The sequence below is a fragment of the Diabrotica virgifera genome, chromosome 7, assembly GCF_917563875.1.
Source record: "Diabrotica virgifera virgifera chromosome 7, PGI_DIABVI_V3a".
NCBI lineage: Eukaryota > Metazoa > Arthropoda > Insecta > Coleoptera > Chrysomelidae > Diabrotica > Diabrotica virgifera.
In genome coordinates this window covers 91,498,268-91,524,397 of record NC_065449.1, presented here as the reverse complement: position 1 = coordinate 91,524,397, position 26,130 = coordinate 91,498,268, and the positions used below count along the sequence as shown (strand labels likewise).

Sequence of the window (26,130 nt, the reverse complement as noted above, 5' to 3'; positions counted from 1 at the left end):
TCATAAGTATGTAGTCACTAATAAATTTAGTACAGTGAAACCCCGATAAGTCGGCCTCCGATCACCCGGAAGTCCGGCTGACCCGGACCGATGTTCGTCAGACAAAACAAACATTTTTTGACTTTGACTCAGTTTTTTACCAAGAAATAAACAATACTGTTAGGTCTGGATCCCGCGTATGAAAAAAAAGTTGATAAATAGCAAGCTGAAAATTTGTTAATAGCTTAAGGGTGTCTAGTCGGACAAACTTTGATATATGGGAACACTGGAACAGGGGAAGTTTTAATTGTGGAACAGGTTAAAAATTTGGAACGGTCAGACCACGAAAACGGCACATGTATTTTGTCCGACAGAACAGACTTAAACTCTCCGAACAGAGATTAAACTCTCATGCAAAAATCAGACTGCTATTTATCACCAAATGGGAGTTTTAATGAGTGGAACATGTAGAATATGTCAAATGACAGGAATTATGACAGGTGATAAATAGCAGTCTGATTTTTGCATGAGAGTTTAATCTCTGTTCGGAGAGTTTAAGTCTGTTCTGTCGGACAAAATAAATGTGCCGTTTTCGTGGTCTGACCGTTCCAAATTTTTAACCTGTTCCACAATTAAAACTGCCCCTGTTACAGTGTTCCCATATATCAAAGTTTATCCGACTAGACACCTTTAAGCTATTGACAAATTTTCAGCTTGTTATTAATCAACTTTTTTTTCATACGCGGGATCCAGACCTATGTATACAACTGTACGCAGTTTAGACGTACTGTCCCGCTGTCCCGATTAATCCGACTTATCGAGGTTCCGCTGCACCCTATGTTTTTTGCGATAACCCTATGGAAAGAGCTTTTGCTTTTTAAGGCCTCTACTTATCATTGTTTATATTATGTTCATGTCAGTAGGTATTTCCAAACCATGATAAATGACGCATCTGCATTTCGCGATATAATTTTCTTTTTACAATAACTATGGAATACCGTATCACATTCCAAATATTGTGTGGCCCAAATACATTCTGTTAACTATTATGTTAGAATAGAATAGAAATATGCTTTATTGTCATGAAAAATTGTACAATTTTATCGACAAAGCTTATAAAAAGCCAACAAAACAATTTACTAAAATTACATAAATCGTCAATATATTTACAATAATAACAATAATAATGAAGTTAAACAGAATTAATCAATTGCAAAATTTAAGTAAATTGCAAATGCATAGTCTACCTAGTAATTAATAAGTTTAAAAGTTAAGCTGCTACATATGACACCCAATATAGACAAAAAATGATAATAAAAATACTACTTGTGCAAAGAGTACTGTAATTTCTTAGTTATTGATTAAGAAAATCTTCTACTGAATAATATGGTCTTTCAGATAGGTAGACTTTTGTCAGTTTACGGAATTTGGGGAAAGATGCTGCAGATTTAAGTTGTAGAGGGAGATGGTTGTAAAGTTTTTTTGCGGAATATAATATAGATTTCTTTATTAACTCAGAGGACGGGGTCGGCATATAGACGTCAAACGTAGAATTTCTCGTGAAGTAGTCATGATTAGGTCTTGGTGGAAAGACATGTAGATGTTTACGAATTAGGCAAACAGTTTCTAAAATATACAAAGATGGAAGGGTTAAAATTCTGTGATCTTTGAAGTAACTTCTGCAATGTGTTTTTCTTCTGAGGCCAAACAGATATCTAATTGCTCTTTTTTGTAATTTGAAAATAACATCGAATTGGGCAGCTGTACTAGAACCCCAAAAAGGAAGACCATAACGAAGATGTGACTCGAACAAAGAAAAATATGTTATTTTGGAAGATGCTAAATTGAGTTCATTTGAAACAGATCTTATAGCATAGCAAGCTGAGGATAGTTTCTTCCTTAACAAATCGATATGGTGGGACCATTTAAGGTTGCTGTCTAAAAAAATACCAAGAAATTTTACAGAATCAACGGTACTGATCTGGCTGTTATTAAGAGGTAAGGGTTGAAGGACTCCTTTATAAGACAATGCTACAGTTTTATCTACGTTAAACGAGAGTAAATTAGAGTCAGACCAGGTTTTTATTGTAAGTAGATCAGAAGTTATAGTAGCATGAAGAGTTGCAATATTTGAGTTGCTCCAAGTCATACTGGTATCATCAGCAAAAAGAAAGACTTTTCCATCATTTTTAAACTAGTGATATCATTAATAAAGATAAGGAAAAGTAGAGGACCCAATACTGAACCTTGAGGTACCCCACATACAATGTTTTTGAGACTAGAGTCTGTATCATTTGCTCTAACTAGTTGTTTCCTATCATCCAAGTAAGATTGGAACCAATCTAAAGAAATACCTCGAATTCCGTAGAAATTTAGTTTTCTTATCAAAATGTTATGATTTACACAATCAAAAGCTTTGGCGTAGTCACAAAAAACGGTGGCAGTGTGAAGATTATTGTTCAGTGCTTGATAAACCTCATGTAGTACAGAAAAGATGGCATCAGTGGTGCATTTATTATTTAAAAAGCCGAACTGATTTTGTGATAAAATGTTGTTTTCAACTAGAAAGGACATAAGTCGGGCTTTTATGAGTCTCTCAATAATTTTGGAGAGTACCGGTAGTAGTGCAATAGGTCTATAATTGCAGGTATTAGATATTTCACCACCCTTATGAAGAGGAATAATGATGGCTGTCTTCAGGCACTCTGGAAATTTACCTTTCTCAAAGGAATCATTAATTAGTGAGATGAGGACTTCTAACACATTTTCTGGGAGATTAGAAAAAATTTTTATCGATAGACCATCAGTACTACAGGAGGATTTGCTTTTGATACTATTGATTGTTTGGATCAGTTCAGATTTATCGACTGGTTTTATAAAGAATGAATTCGAGACCTTTCTTGAATTAGGGAGATAAGCAATGGGATCTTGTTTTGGCAAAATAGTTGATGTAATATTTTTACTCACATTAACAAAGTATTCATTTAGATTTTCAGGGTCTGGAAGGGAAATTGTTTTAGCAGTGTGGGTTTATTTCGAAGATCGTTTATTATGGACCAAGTTTCTTTTGCAACACTTTTTGAGCTTCCCAAACGGTTATGGAAGTAGTCTTTTTTAGCTGATTTTATAAGTTTAAGATAGGTTGCCCTGTACTTGGTGATATATTCAGTGATAGAAACGTTGGTAGTAAATTGCCTGATATAGAGAAGAGAACGCATATTCTTGGAAGATATTTACGAACGCATAAATTTAGGAAATTACGAAAGTTCCGGGTGGAAAAAATCCTGCCTAAACGTCGGGTTTTCGAGGAGGGTTTGCTCAAGATATTAAACTTCGTATAAACTGCTTCATGATCAGATAGTCCAGCATTAATAATTGTAGAGTGGACATCAAGGGGTGAAAAATTTGAGACAGTATAATCAATTATGGTAGATGAAGTTTTTGTAATCCTTGTAGGAGAATCAACGTGCATGGTTAGACCATACGATTCAAATATGTTGACGAAGGATATTTGTGTAGCACTAGCAGCAGCATAATCAATGTTAAAGTCCCCGCATAAAATTTTTCTACTTTTATGGGCAGGTCACCTAACAAATTTAGCAGGTTCTGAAAAAATAGTTCCACGGAAGAGTTAGGTGATCTATAAATGCAAATAATATAAAGATTAAGATTCTTAGTGTAAATTAACGAAAACTCAAAGAAGGCTTCACTTAGCAGAAAGTCATATTTTGTTACCGAAGAAAAATCATTGGTCGTTTATCATGTTTATCAATTCAAAGCAGTAAATTCAATCACTTAAATCCTTTTCTTCCCCAGGCATAACCTCATCCCCTGCAGCTTGAAGTAATAAGAATTTGACTATAAAAATTATCTTTTCATTCCACTCCGTCTTGTCACAAGTTTAGGTCTATTTCACTTTCTCTGACCTCTCTATCAATGCCTTCCCTCCAACTAAGTCCAGGTCTTCCTCTCTTCCTTTTACCTTATAATTAGTGTTGCCCAAATGCAAGACCAAGACGAGACTTGGACAGTCTTTGTCTTGGTCTTGCACCAATACACCTGGTCTTGGTCTTGGTCTTGGTATTGCACTCCCAGTCTTGGTCTTGGTCTTGGTCTTGCAGCAAGAGTCTTGCAAGTCTCGCAGTTACCCACTAGCATTTTGCTATTTATTAAATATTACTTTAGATCTTAGAACAACGTAAACGTATAGGTACATTTTCAGCTTGACTTAACATAGACATAGTAAAAACCAACCAAATTAATAAATGTCTAAACAACTCACATTGGGTGGGTTTGAACCCACGATCTAAACTATCCCTGCCTATAGTTTAACGTCTAACTAACTGAGCTATCTACCATGTCCCACGGGACGGGAGTCAGTCTGTTTTTTAATAAAAGTTTGCATTTTGTGTTTAATGTCCTACAATTTAAAATTTACCCCCCCCCCTCTCCGTGGGTGGTCGTGTTTAGTATCATCCGATAGATTTTTGAAAAATATTGAACGTATTTTCGATCTGACATTCATTTCGCGAAATATTCGCCTTTTTGTGAAACTGTGTGACTCACCCATTTCCTTACGCCCCGCTCAAATAAACTTACCTTATCTTAATCTGACGTTTTCGAGTTTTTCTAAGAATATATATTTTTTTCGGGCCTCCCTTAACGAATTCCCCTGTATTAAAAGCCAATATATGGTAGAGGTACATTTACAGGGTACAAGGTTTCTCCCCATGTGATAACCTGACGCACTCCAGTAACTACAAAAATCCCCGCTTGGGTTCTCCTACCATTAAATGCATCATTTTATTTCAATTTTTATAAGATATATTTTTGCTTGGAATATTTTTTTCGATAAAATACTTACTTTTTGAGTCATTTGCGCAAAAACCGTCGAAAAACGTGTGTTTTTTTTTTGTTGAAAAATTAACATATTCAGTCGCAAATAGCTCGAAAAGTATTGACTTGGTTTATTTGTAGATGAATAAAATAGAACAAAAGTTGCTTAGAATTAGTCAGTTTATTCAACCTTGCCTTATTTTGAACCTTTGTTTTTTAACCCCCCAAGAAGGGGTGAAAGGTGAAACTCATCCCCAGGGCAAAATCACACATGCATCGGCCAATACCTCTTTTTTGGTGAGTTAGCTATGTGTACGCAAACATGTCAATCCAAAATCCAAGCGGTTCTTTAAAATTTCAAGGTTTTGTATTTAACATTTTACCGTGAGTGAATGGACTATACAGGGTAGCCGGGCATTATCTTATCTAGTGCTTTTTCAGCAAAAAATTTTGTTTGGCCGATTGATCTAATATCTAATTGCACAGTCTGCAAAAAGTTTATAAGTAGGACGTTTAGTCTTTACGATATGGTATTATTCCCACTAACTGATAAGGAAAAACAATTGACTGGGTGTCCGTACATAACAGTGGATATGCTATTCGTTTTATATTTTTATCAACAAAGGCGACATTATATCTTTAAAAGTTTTAATGCGATATTCTTATACTGTCGGCGGCGTCACACAACACAAGCAGATTATTTTATGAAAGGTATTCTCAAAATCTAGTACAATTACTTTCGGAGCGAAGGCGTTGTCTGATATTAGGAAAGAATGAAAACAAATATTTTATTTTTACATTGTAATAATTGACCTCTGAGTGTTCTTATATGGATATTTTAATTCGGTATATATGTTTATCGTATTGTTCATAATGCGCATAAATCCAATTTTCCAAATTTTTGTTATATATTTTTTTGCGTCTCATTGTCTCTAAGCATATTAGGTCTGAATCCCGCGTATGAAAAAAAGTTGATTAATAGCAAGCTGAAAATTTGTTAATAGCTTAAGGGTGTCTAGTCGGAAAAACTTTGATATATGGGAACACTGGAACAGGTGAAGTTTTAATTGCGGAACAAATTAGAAATTTGGAACGTCCGAACACGAAAACGTCACATGTATTTTGTCCGACAGAACTTCCAATTGATTTGTTACCCTTTCATTAAACTCTCTTGCAAAAATCAGACTGCTATTTATCACTAAATGGGCATTTTAATGAGTGGAACACGTAGAACATGTCAAATGACAGGAATTATGACAGGTGATAAATAGCAGTCTGATTTTTGCATGAGCGTTTAATAAAAGGGTAACAAATCAATTGGAAGTTCTGTCGGACAAAATGCATGTGACGTTTTCGTGGTCTGACGTTCCAAATTTTTAACCTGTTCTACAATTAAAACTTTCCCTGTTCCAGTGTTTCCGTACATCAAACTTTGTCCGACTAGACACTTAAGCTATTAACAAATTTTCAGCTTGCTTATTAATCAACTTTTTTTTCATACGCGGGATCCAGACCTATATTCCCGAACTAATGTATTCCATAAAACGACACTCAATACTAACTGCAAGACGCAAGAGTCTCGCAGGCTTAGTCTTGTTCTTGCTCAAGTCTTGCGCGGTCAGTCTTGGTCTTGGTCTTGCTAAAATAAGGCGGTCTTGGTCTTGGTCTTGGTCTTGGTCTTGCTAAAACGCAAGAACAAGACCAAGACTGCAAGACCAAGACCGATTTTGGGCAACACTGCTTATAATGTTAAATGCAATAGCTGAAGTGCAGATTCCTGGAAGGAGTAGGAGAGGAAGACCAAATAAGACTTGGTGGGAGACGATAAGGCAGGACATGTTGGTAAAGGGGATTAACATTGATATGGCCCATGATAGAATTGTGTGGAGAAATGCAATTAGGGAAGCCGACCCCGCATAGGGATAAGGCAAAGAGAATGATGATGATGATGATGATGATGATGATGATGATGATGATGTTAAATGCAATATCTATATTTGTAATTACGTACACGATCTTCACTCACTCTCTACATCTTAGTTGGTTTATTCGTCTTCGGTTATTGTATGTCTGAAATTCATAATTTCTCGGATTATATTCTTCCTTATCATACAACCTCTTCTGTCCACTGCTGGATAGAGGTATCTCCCATTCTTCGCCACTCTTCACGGTTCTGTGCTTCTTGTTGCCATTTCTTGGATATTCGGTTTATGTCGTCCATCCAGCGTGTTGGTGGTCGTCCTTTGCTGCGTTTGTCTTCTCTTGGGCGCCAGTCAATTAGTTTTCTGGTCCATCTTGAGTCTTTCAGTCGCGCTATGTGACCTGCCCAATTCCATTTCAGCTTGGCTATACGTTCAACGACATCAGTAATACCTGTTCTTTTCCTTAAGTATTGGTTCCTTATTTTGTCTTTTTTTGTCACGCCGAGAATCGATCTTTCCATGCGCCTTTGTGCCACTCGCATTTTTAGCTATTCTTCCTAACCCTATCTAATCTTGATTTACCAGCACCTTTTTTAAATACCTTTTCCTTTGTTATTTCTGTGTTTCTTCATCCATCATTCGTAATGTAAAAGCCCATTTTCGTGTTTCGTACATTGTTTTATTTCTTTTTGATATTCCTCAAATACAATGCTTTGTTGATTTCAGCCTATAAACTTGTCTTTCCTAAACTAAGTTTTATTATAAACTTTTTTTTATTATTAAAGTCAGAATTTGGTATTAGTTTTGAGAGTAAACTAAATGTAAGATGAAATACTTACGATGTCGGGATAGTATCATGAGGTTTTTTCCTGGTTTCCCTCTTGATTTACTATGGAATCTCTAACACGGGATTTTACTGTCACCGTTTTATTTGGTTGTCTTTTTAAAGACAGATCACATGCATGTTTTTTCTGTGACGGATATTCTTGAGTTAGGGTTGATTTCATGTAATCGAGTGGACTATCTTTTAGTAAAGTTGTCCCAGAAATGCAACTGATAAATATTGCCAATATTAAAATAAAATAAAAATTCCATTTTTATTCAGTTGCAATGCGAAGGCAAAACAATCTTATTTTTCAATTAAAATACGGAGCGCAGTCCAGCCCTCTGAATCGACGATTTTCGACTCTTGTTGGAGTCTCATCGGAGAGAACGTAGGCCTGCTACTCCATACTCCAATTGACCAACACCGAGAGTTTATCCCCACACCGCAACTGACGTGAATGGACTAGGTGACTAGCTAGTCACCTAGTCCATTTACGTCAGTTGCGGTGTGGGGGATAAACTCTGCTAGTCACCTAGTCCATTCACGTCAGTTGCGGTGTAGGGGATAAACTCTCGGTGTTGGTCAATTCGAGTATGGAGTAGCAGGCCTACGTTCTCTCCGATGAGACTCCAACATGAGTCGAACATCGTCAATTCAGACGGCTGGACTGCGCTGCGTATTCTAATTGAAAAATAAGATTGTTTTGCCTTCGCATTGCAACTGAATAAAAATGGAATTTTTATTTTATTTTATATACTGGTCGTTACTTCTTTAAGTAACTGGGTCCATTTTCTGTTGGAATTTACCAGCTGAACAGACGAGGCCGTGAATTGTAAGTTTTTGAATTCCCTCTTGTCTTCTTCGCTTCAGCATCCATCTGGCTTGCAAATTTTAGAAGCCATGGAGGTGTTACCAAGAAAATAGACCAATAAGTTTTCAATTTAAAAATTTTTAGTAATATTTTAATATTTTTAAATATTATTAATATTGCTATTAGGATTAAAAACTGCTTCATCTTTTTATTGGCAATATTATTTTAAAGTCTTCTACTTTAAAATGTACAATATATGTCTGAATTTCCAATATAATGAGTCAGATTAAATAAATTATTAGAAAAATTTTTTACCAAGTAACAACATTTTTCTTTAATTTGGTAATATTTTGTATTTTGACAACGACATCCGATTTGGGCGTCGAAACGTTAATAAAATAATTTTTTAGTTAAATTGTGGCTTATTTCCCATTTAGAATAGTTGATTATAAAAATGCCACGAGGAAATAACTTCAGAAAAACACAGAGCTATAATAATAGCCTTTTCCTTCGCATTTCGCATCTTCTGTATATTGGAACCTATCAGGTGAAAACAGTAATTTTCATTTTATTTAGACAATGACGAGTAGAATGTTTATGTACTTCTTTTGTACTAAAACAGAACACATAGTAGTACATAGGTACATACACTCTTTTTAAATGACAATTACCTAGAAAATCATTTTTTTAGGAGAAGGTACTATTTATTTATTGTTAGGTATATTATCCATATTGCTGTTATTGCTGCATATTATGCAATTTGGATACGTACTTCAATTTAGATACATAACATTTACTAGAAAAATAGAAGTTGTTTGTCTACTTCTGTTTGCTTGCATTGTTTGTCTATTTTACAAGTCTTTGAAATTCAAATACTCAGTCGTCTAACTAACAGAATATAAATTCACTTATAAAAAATGTATAATTGATATTTTACCAACTATAGTCAAAAAAAGTCGTAATTACAGCATGCCTTGAAATATATAAATAGTCTTGTGGATAGTTAGTCACTAAAATCCTGTTTAGACCAGGGCCCATCTGTAAAATTTGGACGTTGAGAGGTGACTCAAATTTTTTTGCAGAAATTGCTTGAAAATAACTCAAGTAATAATATTTGAGTTATCCTCCCTCTCAAAAAGGTCCGGAATATTGTTTAAATAATCAAAATGTCAAAAAATGAAGAAAAAATTCGATTTTTTTCTTCGTTTTTTGATTATAACTTTAAAAGTATTCATTTCCGAGAAAAGTTTTTCCGACATAAAAGTTGTATAATTAAATTTCCTACGATATAGAATTAGTTAAAAATTAAAAAAATAGTCACCTTTGTTGCAAAATAGCAATAATTGCGAAAAAACCATACAAAAAAACAAGTATTCGCATTTTACGTCTTTCAACCATTTTTCCTGCACTTAGAACCTTCATATTTGACCCAGGAAAACTTTATGATACAGTAAAATAAAACTGTAAATTTCATTAAGGTCGGTTCAGTAGATTTTGCAAAATAAATTTTGCAATCCAGCTTTCGTAAAAAAAAATTCATTTTTTCAAAATATTACAGGACTGAAAATAAAGCAGATAGCAAGTTAAAATTTATTTTGCGCATGAAAGTGTACTGTACCTTTCGTTTTCAATTTGCAAAATTAAAATCGATTAACTACCACGGAATCAGGAATTTTTTTTAAATAAACATTAATTATTGGTGCTACGCGCAGGACAGCGGATATTTTGCTCTTATTGGGCATTCCAATGACCTTTGATAAAGATTGATACATTTTAATTTTTATTACATTTCGATATAAATAAATAAATTTGTTTATTGCAAAATAAAAACACATACTCTATCCTTTGAAATAACACCTTTTTTTAGCAAAAATTTTCTTTGTTCATATATTTTAACTTAGAAAATAAAAGTTTATTATTTTTAAACATATGCCAGTTGTTTAAACAATATTTCACAAACAATAATAAAACTAGTTTGATTTTTGTGGAATTAAAATATTAAAATACAACAAAATATAGAGTAAGAAAATAATATATTAGATTAAGGTTGGAAGAAATTGTGGTGGAAATCAACTTGTGTGAATCGACCACCGCTGTCCTGCGCCTAGCACCAAAAATTAATGTTTATTTAAAAAAATTCCTGACGCAGTGGTAATTAATCGATTTTAATTTTGCAAATGAGAGGTAAAATTCACTTCTATAAGCAAAAAAACTTAACTTGCTATCTTCTTTATTTTCAGTCCTGCAACATTTAAAAAAAATGAATTTTTTTTGCGAAAGCTGGATTGCAAAATTTATTTTGCAAAATCTATTAAACCGATCTTAATGAAATTTACAGTGTTGTTTTACCATATCATGAAGTTTTTTTGTGTGAAATATGAAGGTCCTAAGTGTAGTATAAATGGTTGAAAAACGTAAAATGCGAATACTTGTTTTTGTATGGTTTTTTTTCGCAATTATTGCTATTTTGCAACAAGGGTGACTATTTTTTAAATTTTTAACCAATTCTATATTATAGGAAATTAAATTATGCAACTTTTATGTCAGTAAAAATTTTATCAGAAATGAACAGTTTTAAAGTTATAATCAAAAAACCAATAAAAAAATCGAATTTTTTCTTCATACTTTGACGTTTTGATTATTTAAACAATGTTCCGGACCATTATGAGTGGGAGGATAACTCAAATATTATTATTTGAGTTATTTTCAAGCAATTTCTGCAAAAAAAATTGAGTCACCCCTCAACGTCCATCTCAAAACAGATGCGCCCTGGACTAGTTGGTTACTTCTGCAACATACATATTGGAGTTATTTGTCAGTAATGTAATAAAATTCATAAACAAGTTTGTTCTCAGTCAAACTTCATTTGGCTCTAGGTTGTCTATTTTAAGTGTTTTAAAAAATTTTGAATGGTATGAAAATTTTGCAAAATAAACTAAAACAATAAAATAGCTAATATAGAACGTATAATTCCATTGACGTCGTTTGTAACAAAGCTGAAGCACGAAGCACCTATCTAATGCAACCTAAGGTGATAAGTCTAATAAAGACTATAAAAACAATATAACTAACGGTTCATTAGATCAAACGGTATACGTCTCTTGAGACTCCGTATTTTATCAAGCTACGCGTTGTTATCATAGATATAATAACACATAGATTAGGCAAGGTCTGAAAATAGCGTAACGCGGAGCAGTCGGGTCGGTGGTCTATCTATCTCTCTCTACCGGTGCTTAGCTTTCTCTCTCTCGTATATGACGGCCGCTGCCTCTGTGTCTGTGTTGTTCGATTACTCCCACCTCTTGGTAAATACGCTCACACTCGTACGACATGTGACAGACAAAGATAGCTAGACCACCGTACTTGATATTGGCGTTACACCCCGATGCATTCAGTGGCATATCCCTAGCCTTGTCTATGGTTAATATGTCTGTGGTTGTTGTACGTTTCCGATAACTCTCACAAACTTCTGAAATCGTTTCCCTAATGCAATGAGACTATTGTGGGGCAAAGTTTTAGAGTGTCTCGTGTGTTCACGAGTGTCTTCTCCTCCCTGGATCCCCTCTGCTTTTCTTTTGGATAATTAGCTGTAGTACTATATGTATCTTTACTGTGACCCAAGTATTCTAACTTTTTTTCTTTATCGGTGTTATGCAATAATGTCCTAACCCACACCTCGTACAAAATTGAGATTTTTAGTGAAACAGGTTCCATATGAAGTGTACTGCAGTAAGCAAAAATGTTTTAAGCTGATTGGCGCTCTCAAAGACATCTAGGGGAAAACATAGTAACCCACAAATGTTATATGTGGCGAATGTATAAATAAGCAAAAGTGTTCTAACCCATCAGTAGGGATAGAGATCATTATTGAAAATGAATTATTATGAATTATTTGACTTGCAAAAAACCCATCCTCTTCCCAAACTACCCACTGATATAGTTTACTACAAGAGGCAATTGAACTTCTATAATTTGGGAATTGTTATAGGAAGCACAGGAAAAGGGATGTTTAATGTATGGTTAGAGCATGAAGCTGGCCGAGGAACACAGGAAGTCGGGTCTTGTCTCCGTAAGTATATAATTGAAAATGTTAAACCTCCAGTTACTACATTAAATTTGTGGTCAGATTCGTGCAGCGGCCAGAACAGAAGTATAAAATTGGTACTAATGTTAATGCACGTTTTGCAAAATCATCCCTCATCATTTTATTGTCGGGTCATTCCTTTTTACCCAATGATTCCCATTTCTGAGACGTTGAATGTACATTAAAAACCAACGAAAGAATATACACAGGTCAAGACTATATCAACGTTATGAAAGGCTGTAGAAACAGAAATAAATTTATTGTTAATAGAATGACAAAAGAGGATATGGTATCAGTGGTAAACTTAATAAACGCAGTTACAAACAGAAAGGTTCATATCAATAAACAAAATATTAGTTGGTTAAAAACACATGAAATTCTACTAAGAAAAGATCAGCCAAAGACCGTGTTCATGAAATATAATATTAAAGCGAAAGAGTATATTGAACTTAATATTGAAAAACATGGAAAAGGCCGCAAATTTAATATACGGGAATACCATTGTTGTGGCCAAGCGGTAAACCTTTATCTAAGCGGACGGCTCCACGGGCGAGAAATTGACGCTAGCAGTAGCGGGAAAATTACGGCAATAGCACAGCTGTAAAATCTTGGCTCCACGAGAACGACAATTTACAACATGCATAGCGCCGCATCTGGCCACGTCTTGGTTTGTAGTGGTTCCATGCAGGGTCGGCGATAAAGGGCCTGCGATGGATGCACTGCAGGCGGGCGCTCCTATTTGATGGGCTCCAAAATGAGATTTTTCTGTATACATGTTAAACAAAATATTGTACTAATTAAAAAAAAAACCTAAGGGCTAATTTTACAGACAGTAATTTCCGTCACTACGTGACGGAAACCTTGGGTTTTTAAAAATGCTTTACATTTTTCTTTCGTCTGCGCACAAAAAAATCAACGCTTGTCATCATTCCGTTATTTTTTAAAGATTTGTGAAAACGCTATTTGAAGCCATTCAACACAATCAATTGTTTTCCTTTTTCACTCAGAACAACTTTCACATAATTCATTTTTGCAATCAACTCAAACCGTATCGTATACAGATAGATCTAGCTCTATAGTGTTACCATTCCTTATTAACTTAATTATTTTTAGCATGTAGACAAAACGCTCGGACAGGTCGAATTTTAAAATAATCAGAGTATATTATATCATCAATGTTTCGAACTTTACGCGAACCCTCTTCAGGTGACAGGCATAAATTTGATTTTTTTAAATGGGAAAGTACATCATGTGACACCTTATTTAAAATCTTTTGAAATACTAATTACAAAAATGTATAATACTTTAATCCTTTTTGAAAGCGTAGGTGCAAAATTTCGATCGAATTCTTTTTAAATGCATTCATTGTTTTTCCTATCCTGAGAAGACTAATAAATATTTTTGAAAAATTTAAACGCAGAATTAAATATTACAGTATTATCAAGGGTCAAAAGCCCCTGAGAACTTCTATAATGTTTATTTTAATAAGTCACAGGGGTAAAACAAAGAGAAAATATAGTCTGATATTTAATTTCAAATATATCATTCAAACGAAACTTCTTGTTTATTCTAAGGACTTTCAGCCCTCCGTATTAATGTAATCTTTCATTCTGTGTTTAAATTTTTCAAAAATACTTGTTGGTTTTCGCAGGATTTGAAAAAAATGAATGCGTTTAAAAATAATTAGATCAAAATTTTGCGCCTACGGTCTCAAATAGGATTAAAGTATTATCCATTTTTGTAATCAGTACTTCAAAACCTTTTAAATGAGGTGTCATATGATGTAGTTTCTCATTTAAAAAAATCAAAGTTATGCCTGTCACCTGAAGAGGCATCGCGTAAAGTTCCAAATATTCATGCTATAATATACTATGATTATTTTAAAAATCGACCTGTCCGAGTGTTTTGCTTATGTGCTAAAAATAAATAAGTTAATAAGGGGGTAACACTTATTCGAGCGCACTGTATGTATTACATTTTATATTTGATTATCATAAATGCATAACCAATAAAATACTTACAAATTAAAAGCTATTAAAAGTCAATTAGAAGGATTACGATTCCCGGGATTCAATTCGACCATCTAAATATTTTGACCCTTCTTAATTTAGATATATTTCTGGGACTCAATTTACCTCCGCCCCTGTAAATTACTGTAAAAATAGGTCTGGACTTATCCATCTGCGACATGACCTTGACGACGCATCTTTTACCGATCTTGAGCGATAGTTTATAGCAGTGAGGCTACGGCTCCACGGGCGAGAAATTGACGCTAGCAGTAGCAGTAAAATGAACTTAAGGTTCCGCGGAACGGAATGGGAATAGCCGAACTGTACCGACTACAGGACTTGTGCGTAGTCGGTTCAGTTCGGCTATTCCCATTCCGTTCCGCGGAACCTTAAGTTCATTTTACTGCTACTGCTAGCGTCAATTTCTCGCCCGTGGAGCCGTAGCCTGATACTCAACCTGCGGCCCGCGGGCCGCATGCGGCCCTCTAGCGTTTTTTATGCGGCCCTAAGGCTACGGCTCCACGGGAGAGAAATTGACGCTAGCAGTAGCAGTAAAATGAACTTAAGGTTCCGCGGAACGGAATGGGAATAGCCGAACTGTACCGACTACAGGACTTGTGCGTAGTCGGTTCAGTTCGGCTATTCCCATTCCGTTCCGCGGAACCTTAAGTTCATTTTACTGCTACTGCTAGCGTCAATTTCTCGCCCGTGGAGCCGTAGCCTAAGGCTAACTAAAGGGCCCGATAATCAAGTTATTTTTCTTTCACGTGTTTTTTCAAATTATTTGATAGTGTGCCGATGTGTTTGAGGCGTGTTTGGGAGTGAGGCAGACAATTTAATGACTTTAATTTTAAATTATATTGAAATTTTTAAAAACTCTGATTAAAAAGCAAGGTATTATTAACTTTTAATAATAAATTATTACAGTTAATGAACAAATACTCATTTTAAAAATAATCAATACTTACTTGCTACATTGAAATGACCTATTTAGTAATCACAAGGAAAATTCAGGTCCGGATTAACAAAAAAAAATTAAAATAAATATGACCTGGAAACAACACCCTGTATATTAAAATTTTCAAAATTCGTCTGCACATTTGAAAAGAGCACAAAAACTAAGTTTAATTGCTCGCTTCAATTTTTTTGCGCAGACAATTTAATGACATTAATTTTGAAATTATATCGAAATTTTTGTTTTAAAAGTTCGAGTTCTTAAAAATTTCGACATAATTTCAAAATTAAAGTCATTGAATTGCCCGCGGAAAAATGGAAGCTCCATTAACCCGGCATTGGTCGCTAGGTAGGTTGTTACGCGAGTGGTCGCGCGTGAGATTTTCTCTCACATATCCAACTTTTGTCTTTCTTTACAAAATTTTACAAAAAGATGAGGTTTATTTAACGATAAAGCCATTTGCTTTAAAAAGACACGACGTTTTTTTGTTTTATTATTATTATCTTTATATAAAATGTGACTATTGATGCCGCCAATATTTAACACAGAAAAATATATGGTAAGTGACCATCTACAACTAACCCGTGAAACAGAATATAGGATTTTCATATCATCGAACACATCCTCGGCGCCTTTTATTACATCATAAAAGGATATTATTTTAGGTTTTAAGGGGAAAAATAAAATTAATTTTTATACACAGTTGGTGACGCGGGTGGTCGCTTGATGAGAGAATCTCTCACATGAAGCGCACTGACTCAACAATATGGTGATACTAAGTAAACTAAGTCACTATCTGAGCGGACGAGTCTATTAGATTGTCAAGGGAGGATAATTAGGAGACTAGAATGAACTACAGCGCGTATAATTTCCCAGAAAAAAAGTTGTGCGCAATTTTCTAAAACCGTGAGAGAAAATCTCATATAGCGACCACTGGCGGGTTAAAGCTCTTTTCAAATGTGCAAACGGGTTTTGAAAATTTCAATATACAGGATGTTGTTTCAAGGTCCCGATGGATTTATTATTTTCTTTAATCCGGACCTGGATTTTTCTTGTGATTAGTAGTTGGGTGGTTTGGGTCGTAAATGTGACATATGTGTACCAAATATCAAAAAAATATACAAAGTGGTTCTAAAGTTATGGGTCCAGAAAGAATTGGGCAAAATCAATAAAACACCCTGTAACTCGGTTATAACGTCGGTTGAGCAATAAATTTAGTATGTCTAGAACCGCCTCATTTACCTCTATTCACCATTCAAGTATTTTCGTTTCTCAATGAAACACCCTGTATACTACTTCATCTTGATTGCGGCCCGCAAGCTGTGGCAATAGCTACTATGTGGCCCAGGATAGAAAAAGGTTGAGTATCGCTGGTTTATAGCATCGTGGAGCCGCCCAGTATTATCGCTGTTGGTTTCATTTATCACTCTTCATTTTTCCGCTACTGGAGCCGTACGCTAAAGAAAAAATAAAATACTTAAAAGATATTTTAAAAGTAATTCCTCAAGATGCCGGAGCATTTTACAACTTTTTAAGATTAACCCCAAGTTCCAACTTTGAACAGGATATGGAAGGGCTCGGAAGCGAGTTAGATTTTGACATTGACGAAAGTTTTCTTGAGAACTACATCAAAAAACATATTTAAATTAAATGATTATTAACAAAGTTTAGTGTGTAGATCAGTTTTGCTTGTTTTTATTAAGGTATATAATTGTAGCTTTTTAAAAATGTCCTAACCCGCTTTTGACACTGATTTCTGTCAAATTTGACACTTTATCTGTATAATCTTAGAATGTAGTATTTTTTCGTTGTCGATTTTATAATTTAAAAAATAAATAAAATTATAAGTATCAATAGTCTACTTCTTACTTACTTACTTAGTCCTAAGCCTTTCTACCTTTAGGTGTAAGGCTGGTGGAGTTGAGTTTGGCATTGTAGTCTCCATGCTTTCCGATCTTGCGCTAGGTTTCTTGCACTTTCCAATGTCAATCCCTTCTTCTCGACTTCTTTCCTGATTTCATCTACCCACATAACTCTTGGTCTCCCTCTTTTGTTTTTCCCCTGCACTCTCGTTTCGAACACTCGTTTTGTTAGCCTCTCGTTCGACATTCTACACACGTGCCCGAACCATCTAAGTTGTCCTTCTACTATTTTTTCATTGATTGGTTCTAGTTTTAGGTTTTGTCTAATTGTTTCGTTTCGTATTTTGTCTGTCCTTTTTCTGTTTGCTATTTTCCTCAGGAACCTCATTTCCATAGCATTGACTCTGGATTTTTGTCTCCCCGTCAATGTCCATGTCTCGCTGCTATACATGATTGTTGGTCTAACTACTGATTTAACGACTGCCGTTTTTACTTTTTCCGGTATCCCTTTTTTCCCAAAAAATGTTGTTTTCATAGTGTTAAATAAGCTTCCTGTTCGTCCCATTCTCTCGTTTATTTCCATGTCTTGTTTACCATTTGATTCGATTATTACTCCTAGGTATTTAAAATATTCCACTTGCTCTAGTTGTTTCCCGTCTAATTCTATTGCGTGTGTCTTCCTCGTATTTGAAATTATCATTGTTTTTGTTTTCTCTGTATTAATTTTCATATTTATGTTTGATAGTTCTTCTTCTAGGATTTCAAGATTGTTCTGTAAGTCTTCTCTGTTTTCTGCTATCAATACCATGTCGTCTGCAAATAGTAGCTCCGATAGTTGAGTCTGTTTCATTTGCCAGTATCCTAATGTTAGTTTTCTCATTCTTCTCTTGGCTTTCTTTATCACTTCATCCAGCACCACTGAGAATAGCAGTGGACTCAGCACGCATCCCTGTTTGACGCCTTGACTTGTAGAAAATTCTCTGGATTCCTCGTTATTGGTTCTTACTGTATTTGTATTATTTTTGTACATATCCTTTATTACTTCTATTATGTGTCTGTCGACTCCCCTTTCTGTTAGTGTCTTCCAAACGTCCTTTCTTCGGATTCTGTCAAATGCCTTTTCCAGGTCAATGAAGCACATATGTATCTCTCTATTTTTCTTGATTACCTTCTCACTTACTTGTCTTAATGTGAATATTAGGTCTTGCGTGCTTCTGTCCTTCCTGAATCCACACTGTGTGTCTTCCATAGTTGTTTCTATTAGTGTTTTTATTCTTGTCTCTAGTATTCTTGCTAATACCTTCCCAGGGATACTTGATATGGTGATACCTCGGTAATTATTACAGTTTCTCTTGTCTCCCTTTTTGTGTATTGGTAATATAATGTATTTCTTCCAGTCCTTTGGTAATTCTGCTCTATTTATGATATCATTCATTAGTTCTTTCATGCTATCCATTCCCTCTGTCCCCATGAATTTTATCATTTCCGGGGTGATATGATCCTTGCCTGGTGCTTTGCCCAGTTTTACTCTTTCTATTGCTTTCTCTAATTCCTCTCTTGTTATGGATTCCACTTGTTGTTCTTCATTCCTTTCTTGTATCTCCCCTATGTCAGTGGTGTCATGGTGTGGGAACGCGTGGGAACGCCGTTCCCGCACTGGTTAAGAAAAGAAAAAAAAATAATAGAGAATTTAGGTTTTGTAAACAAAAATTAGCAGTGCGTTCCGGCACTGCGTTCCCGCACTGCTAATTTTGCCATGACACCACTGCCCTATGTTGTCCTTGTCTACATGAGTTAGCTCTTTGAAATGTTCTCTCCATCTTTCCATTATTTGTTTTTCTTCTGTTAGTACGTTTCCATTCTTGTCTTTTATATTCGGCATCGTGTGCTCTTTCTTTTGTCTGAGTTGTTTTAATGCGCCGTAGAAGAGTTTTTGGTTTTCCCTATAATTTTTTGTCATTTTTTGTCCAAATATCTCCCATGACCTTTCCTTTCCTGCTTTCACCGCTATTTTAACCTCTTTCCTTTTTTCTTTATATGCTTCGTAATCTTCCGGGTGTTTTGTGCTTAGGTATCTTTTCCATTTGTCTTTTTTGTTCTTTATTTTCTCTCGTATTTCTTCCGTCTACCATTCTGTTCTCCTCATGTTAGTGTTTGCTATTTTTGCTTTCCCGCAAGTTTCCTCAGCTGCTTTGGTTATGCTGGTTTTTAGATATTCCCATTTTTTTTCTATATTTGTATTTTTTGCCCTACCTTTCAAAGTATTATCTAATTTTTCTTGGAATTTCTTCTTATATATTTCCTCTTTTAATTTGTAACTTTTTATTTTTTCATTTACTACCTTTCTTCTCTTTTCTTCTTTTTCCTCTGTTGTTCTCATTCTCATTATTACTAGATGGTGGTCACTGCCAATCTCCGAGCCTCTTTTCACTTTCGTATCCTGTACTCTTTTCCATTTGTTGCTGCTTACCAAAAAGTAATCTATGATTGATTTTTCGTTTCTGCTGTCTTGTACTCTCGTGTATTTGTGTACTTCTTTATGTTTAAATTTTGTATTTGTTATAACTAGTTTATTCTCCATACATATTTCTATTATTCTTTCACCATTTCTGTTTAGCATTTCTTCTCCTTCTTTTCCCATGCACTCCTCTATTCCGCTGTTGTTGTTTCCGACTCTACCGTTTAGATCTCCCATTACAATTATGTTTTCTTCCCCATTATCAATTTGCATTTGGAGCTCCTGGAAAAATTTATCTTTCTCTTCCTTTCTTGCATCTTCATTTACTCCGTAGGCTCCGTAGGAGTTCGAGTTTGGCAAGCGAGGCGAGAGGTCGTGTGGCAGGTGTATTGGCGATAAGGTAATTTCGAATTCGAAACCTATCACAATAAAAACACCGGTTTTTTAAAAGACCTATCGTTATCGATAATCGTTAAACTTAAAAAGCGTTCTTGTGCGAAATAAAAATAAACTTCTAAGTGTATAATAATAATATTTATATTAGTGCTGAGGTTAACATTTAATTTAAAATGGCCAGTGGCGGAACAGGAACAATCCGAAAGGAAACCTATAGAAAGAATGAAGAACTATCTGATAGTGGCGACGAAGAATCTAAGAAGAAAAAATATAAAGAAGATAAATTATATTTTGAAAAGAGTAACCTGACGAGACGAACACCGAATAAAAGCAACGACACAAATGAAGAGATGATAAAAATGATGCGGGAAGTTATGTGGAAAAATGATGAAATGATGGCAGAAATAAGAACCATACGGAAAGACCAAAAAGAAACGATGGAATATATTAAGGAGCTGAAAGAAAAAAAAAACGAAAAATTGGAAGAAGGTTTAAAAATGGCAAACAATAGAATAGAACAATTGGAAAAAGATAGACGGAGAAATAATATAGTATTAAAAGGCCTAACACTAGATGCTACCGACGGAAAGCCTGTAAAGGAGTCAGTAGAACACTTCATAGGAAGAAATCTGAAATTAGAGGTCAGACTGAGAGGAGCGGTGAAGATCGGCGACCAAATCTTTGTAGCAGAAATGGAAAACCTAACGGATAAGATGAGTGTACTAAAAAACAAAGGAAAACTGAAAAATCTACAGGGACAAAAGGTGTATATAGAATCAGATTTAACAAGAAAGGAAAGGGAAATACAAGCAAAAATTAGGAAAATGGCAAAAGAAGGAAAAGACAAAGGTAATACTACGAAGATAGGATATATGAAACTGGAGATTAATGGAAAGGAGTGGAAATGGGACCATAATAAAGAGAAACTTATACTAACTCACAGAAATATCGGGGAAGGGACTTCAAAAAACTAAAAGAAAATAATGAGACCGGACCCACAACAATGACAACCAAGGCAATTAATGGGAAAAGCGATAGGGAAAAAGATGATGCAAAGGTAAACAAGGATGAAAATAGGGAAAAGGGGAAAGCTAGATTGCAGAAAAAAGGAGAGATAAAAATGGGAACATGGAATGTGAGAAGCATCAATGGAAAAGAGGAAGAACTGGTAGAAGATATGATAAGACAAAAAATAGAAATACTAGGAATAACAGAAACGAAGATGAAAGGAAAAGGTCTTAAGAAAATACACAAAGGATATTGGTTACTTTGGGTAGGAGCGGATACAAAAGAGAGAGCAAAAGAAGGAGTCGGGATAATAATTGCACCGAATAGACTACAACACGTTATAGAAGAAACATATGTTAACCAGAGAATATTATCGGTGAAAATTAAACTGATGGACGAAGAAATATGGACAATAATAAGTCTACTTCTTATTTGAGTTTAAGTTTTAAATCAACTTATCTCCGAAACAACTTTTTGTGGGTTAGTACATTATTGCATAACACCAGCCAGTTATTCCTACCTCTGCACCGAGAGAAAAAAATTCTTGACATAAAGAAACTTTATTAATATTTAAGAAAGATCGACTTGGCATATTGCCTAAGAAATATATCTTTGTATGTAAGATATAATTTTCTAAAATATTTCAAATAAATTCTACTACAGCCAAAGAAATATATCTTAAACATGATTGAACTATCACTTTCTGGCAAACTTCAAATCCATTTATCAGAAAGAAATTACACTTGATGTTAATTAATTTTATTAGTCATAAAAATATATTTTCTACACATTAGAAAACTATTCTTTCTGAGCAATAATATTTCTTAGTAAGGAATATTATTATTTTACTATTAATAATTAATTTATTTAATGTTAAGAAATATATTTCGCAGAGATAAACGTATATTTAGAGTTAAGTTTATATTTCTTGAAAATAAAGTGATATTACATACGACGAAATAAATCATTGTGTTAAGGTAAAATCATTATTTATTAATAAAACAAGATATAAAACGTTATTATTACATACAAATATTTTCTCCACTCTTAAACCACTGACTTCTACACAACAATAAAGGGATGGAGAGGCAAATCCAACTTCCTCAAATTTTCCTTCTTTTGTTAATAGCACTTTGTATATCAGCAATTCACTAAAACAAAATCATTATGTAGAAAGAGTAAACTTACTTTAATAAATTTTTTTTATAAAGCTATAGATATTTATTTTGATAAATTTAGGAAATACAAAAAAAAAAAACAAATACACGGCCCCACATAAGAACTATTAATACTAATAATAATCAATCATATTTAGTTCAAACATGGCATTATTTAACCTATACATCTTTGTTTATTTTTTTTCTTTTTGTTAATGAAATATTAATTATTTATCTGTATAATATTAAGTCACACAATAAACATTGTTTAGCTAAAACAAGAGGGAAAATACAACAGACATAATAAGCAGACATAATAATATGTAATTTTCTTAATTTTTATAATCTAAAAGAGACAGCATACCTAATCATTAAGACATTTTATTACGGGAAAGTATTATTAGTTTACATCTAAGTCATTTAATACATATTAACTAATTCACGGTTTTCGGCAATAACATTTCTTAACCATAAACATATATTTCTTTTAGACTAACTGATTTCTTTATCTCAAATAAATTAACAGAAAAAATCCTCAGCGTTGCACCCGCCATGTTTGATATAGCGTTGTATTGTATATTTTTATAGAAGACGATACATTCAAGAAACCTATTATGGTTGATGCATAAGTATACACATTTTTAAAAAGGTACTTATATGTATGAAGTTCTACCATTTCTGGAAGGCCCCGCAGTTGGTTAATAACTCCTTTCTTAATATTGTTCTGAAGCTATATATTATATCATTCTGTCCCAGCTTTAAATTGTGGCATATTTCCCAGTTAGAATAATAAGCTCCTTTATTTCAGAGTCGTCCATCATTATACCTAAAAAGCATATAAAGATACTATTATGTTTCTATTTTAACCATTCGGATACGCAACAATATTATTATTACATCTTAGATTACTCAATTTACTTTTATTTAATACCTATATATGTACGTACCTTCAAAATATCCGTTAATTTTTAAAGTACACCAATAAATCCAACATCCATCTCTGTACCGTAGAGGTAAAGGGTAGTATATCCATCTAGTAAAGTTTTGAGATAATGGGGAAATAAGATGAATTCCAGAAAATTATTGCAATCATTCTTAATCTGAAGACATATGAAATTATGTATTTATATGATTGTAACGTTGTATATTAGTTAAACAATATTGTCCTACAGTGATAAAAAATTTGTTTATATGTTTGACAATACTGTGACTTAAGGTCTTTTGCCTCAGCATATACCAGCAGATAAAAAGTGTACAAAATAGTAAGTGCCTATACAGTGAGCACGTAAAAGTTGGAATTAAATTCATTTTCTCGAGATTGGATGATTTTGGAAAAATGTCCCGAAACAGGTCAATTTTTATTTTTAAATTGTGACTTTTTGGCATATGTATCATACTAGTGACGTCACCCATCTGGGCGTGATGACGTCATCTATAACTTTTTTAAATGAGAATAGGGGCCGGTATTTCAATAGCTACTTAAGCTTTTGCTTAGCTAAGCCTGTGTCAAAAGTTAAGGAGAAGCTTAAGCCGGGTGTCATATTTCCATCATTTCCTTAACTAAACTGATGCTCAACTGTAAAGTTAATTGGTTTGGTACCTCTGAATACGTCAAAATGCCAGAACTAACTGTTCTGAGGTAAAAACCACTACTGTTGACGTTTAATTTTATAATTGTCATCTGTATCAATGTCAGTTACTTAATTTTGTGTACATGGTACATGTGTTGTTAGTTTATTGTCTATATTTTCTCTGGTTATATTTTTATTGTTATTTTGCATAAGCAATAGATCCGTCTTTGTAATTTTGTTTATTGGATATATTCCTTAAAATGTCAAATTCGAATGTTTATTTTTGTAAAATAAATATACCTACCAAGCATTGTATAAATAAATAATTTCCATGTGCCTACACCTTCCAAAAGGTAGTAAGAATTTTAATGATCGTTATTACGATTAATAAATTAATAGATTTATAGATTATTATTTAATAATCTAATAATAACGTTATTACTCAAAAGTTGGCTTTCACAATAACTCTCTAATTAATAATTTATAGAAATAACCTCAAAAAACAGAAAACAAATTTTAAGCAAAGGCTTAAACCAACTCCCGCGCGAGCTTAAAATTATTTGGTTTAAGCCTAGGCTTAAGCCTCAAATTGAAGTGGAAATACAGGCATCTAAGCTTAAGCAAAGGCTTAAAGTAAGCTTTGGCTTAAGTGAGGTTGGAAATACCGGCCCTTAGAGTTGTGTGATAGCTCATTTGAAAGGTAATTCAATTCTCTATTCAGTAATATAAACATTAACATAATTATTTATACAGGGTGTCAGAAAAAAAAATTTGAATTAAACTTATTGACATAAAAAGAAGAATGTGTAATTTATATAACTCAAAATATATTTTCCTGCTATCAGAAAACAGGAAATAATGTATATTTGACAAATAAATGTTGTTTTTTGCTTAAATTCAATATTAAAGCTGCCACCCACCTTCCTCTTGACAGTTTCAACATTTAATTTAAGCGAAAAGCAATGATTGTTTTTCAAATTAACCTTTTTTGCTGTTTTTTGAGAGCAGTAAAATGTATTTTGGACTAAATAAATTACATGCATTCTTCTTTTTATGTCAACAAATTTAATTAAATTTTTTTTTGGTCACCCTGTACAAATAATTATATAAATTTTATATTACTTATTAGAGAATTAAATTACCTTTCAAATGAGCTATCACACGACCCCTATTCCCATTTAAAAAAATCATAGATGACGTCATCACGCCCATATGGGTGACGTCACTAGTATGATATATATACCAAAAAGTCGCAATTTAAAAATAAAAATTGACCTGTTTAGGAATTTTTTTCCAAAATTGACCATTTTCGAGAAAATGAATTTATTCCAACCTTTACGTGCTCACTGTATAAGCGCAAATAAAAACACATAAATGATAAAAAACATTTTTATTCACAATCGCTATCATCAACATTTTTTGGTAACAACTAAATTTCTATTAAACTCTTGAAACTGACTGGGGATCCACTGTAAAAGGATTAGTAAGTGATACTTTTTCTTTTATGTTATAACTTTCGGTTTTTCATAATGTAGTGGTAATTGTTCTCTAAGATTGGTCGCAGTTGCTTTTATTTTTTGTTACTGTCAACTATCTAGTAAAAATCTCTGTCAATCAAAGTGACTAACATTTTTATGGAGATACTGCTGTTTACCACGCGCGAAATAGCGCGCCCGATAAACAAATCCCACAGCTGATGGAGTTACCACACTTTACCTCGTTCTCCAAAGGATATAATACTTTTTCTTATAAGAATATATAGGCCACCAGTAATACTTCGCATACCGTCTTTTGCCACAAATAAAATTGGAACATGTTAAGCTTAGCAAAAGTATTAAGTCCAAATTAGAAAAAAATGGAGTTACTACCCTTTACCTCTACGGTACAGATCTATATTAACATGAACATATCACGCCATCTTGACAAACACTGACGACTAAATCATAAATAGTTAATCTGCGCAATTCTTTTGTGGAAGAACATCTCTTTGCAAGTAACATTTCGACATTAATGACAAAGTTTTTATTTTATAACCACAGTTACTACAGAGGGTATTTCTGAAGAATTATTTCTTGTGGTTTAAAATATTTATTTGATTGCAAGAAAATGTCTTGTTCACAAATATAAATATGGATTAACTTAACATTATATTTCTTATACTGCAAAATATTTGTAGTTTTCAATTTAAGAAATAAAAACTTTAGGATTAGAAAATTAAATGTAACCATTAATGCATTTCTTAGTATTGAAGAAATT

The 26,130-nt window shown here is 33.7% G+C and overlaps 1 protein-coding gene across 7 annotated transcripts in view; it reads left to right on the top strand.

The window, feature by feature from the left end:
* LOC114335683 (major royal jelly protein 2) overlaps nt 1-26,130 on the top strand; it is a 267,509-nt gene that overhangs the window by 55,426 nt on the left and 185,953 nt on the right. For 5 of the 7 annotated variants that reach the window (XM_050655703.1, XM_050655702.1, XM_050655701.1 and 2 more), the window contains exon 2: nt 12,363-12,443. The exons of the other annotated variants lie outside the window; for them this stretch is intronic. In XM_050655703.1, the coding sequence (XP_050511660.1) occupies nt 12,363-12,443 (81 nt within the window). The remainder of the gene's footprint in view (nt 1-12,362; nt 12,444-26,130) is intronic. 7 annotated transcript variants of the gene reach the window in all.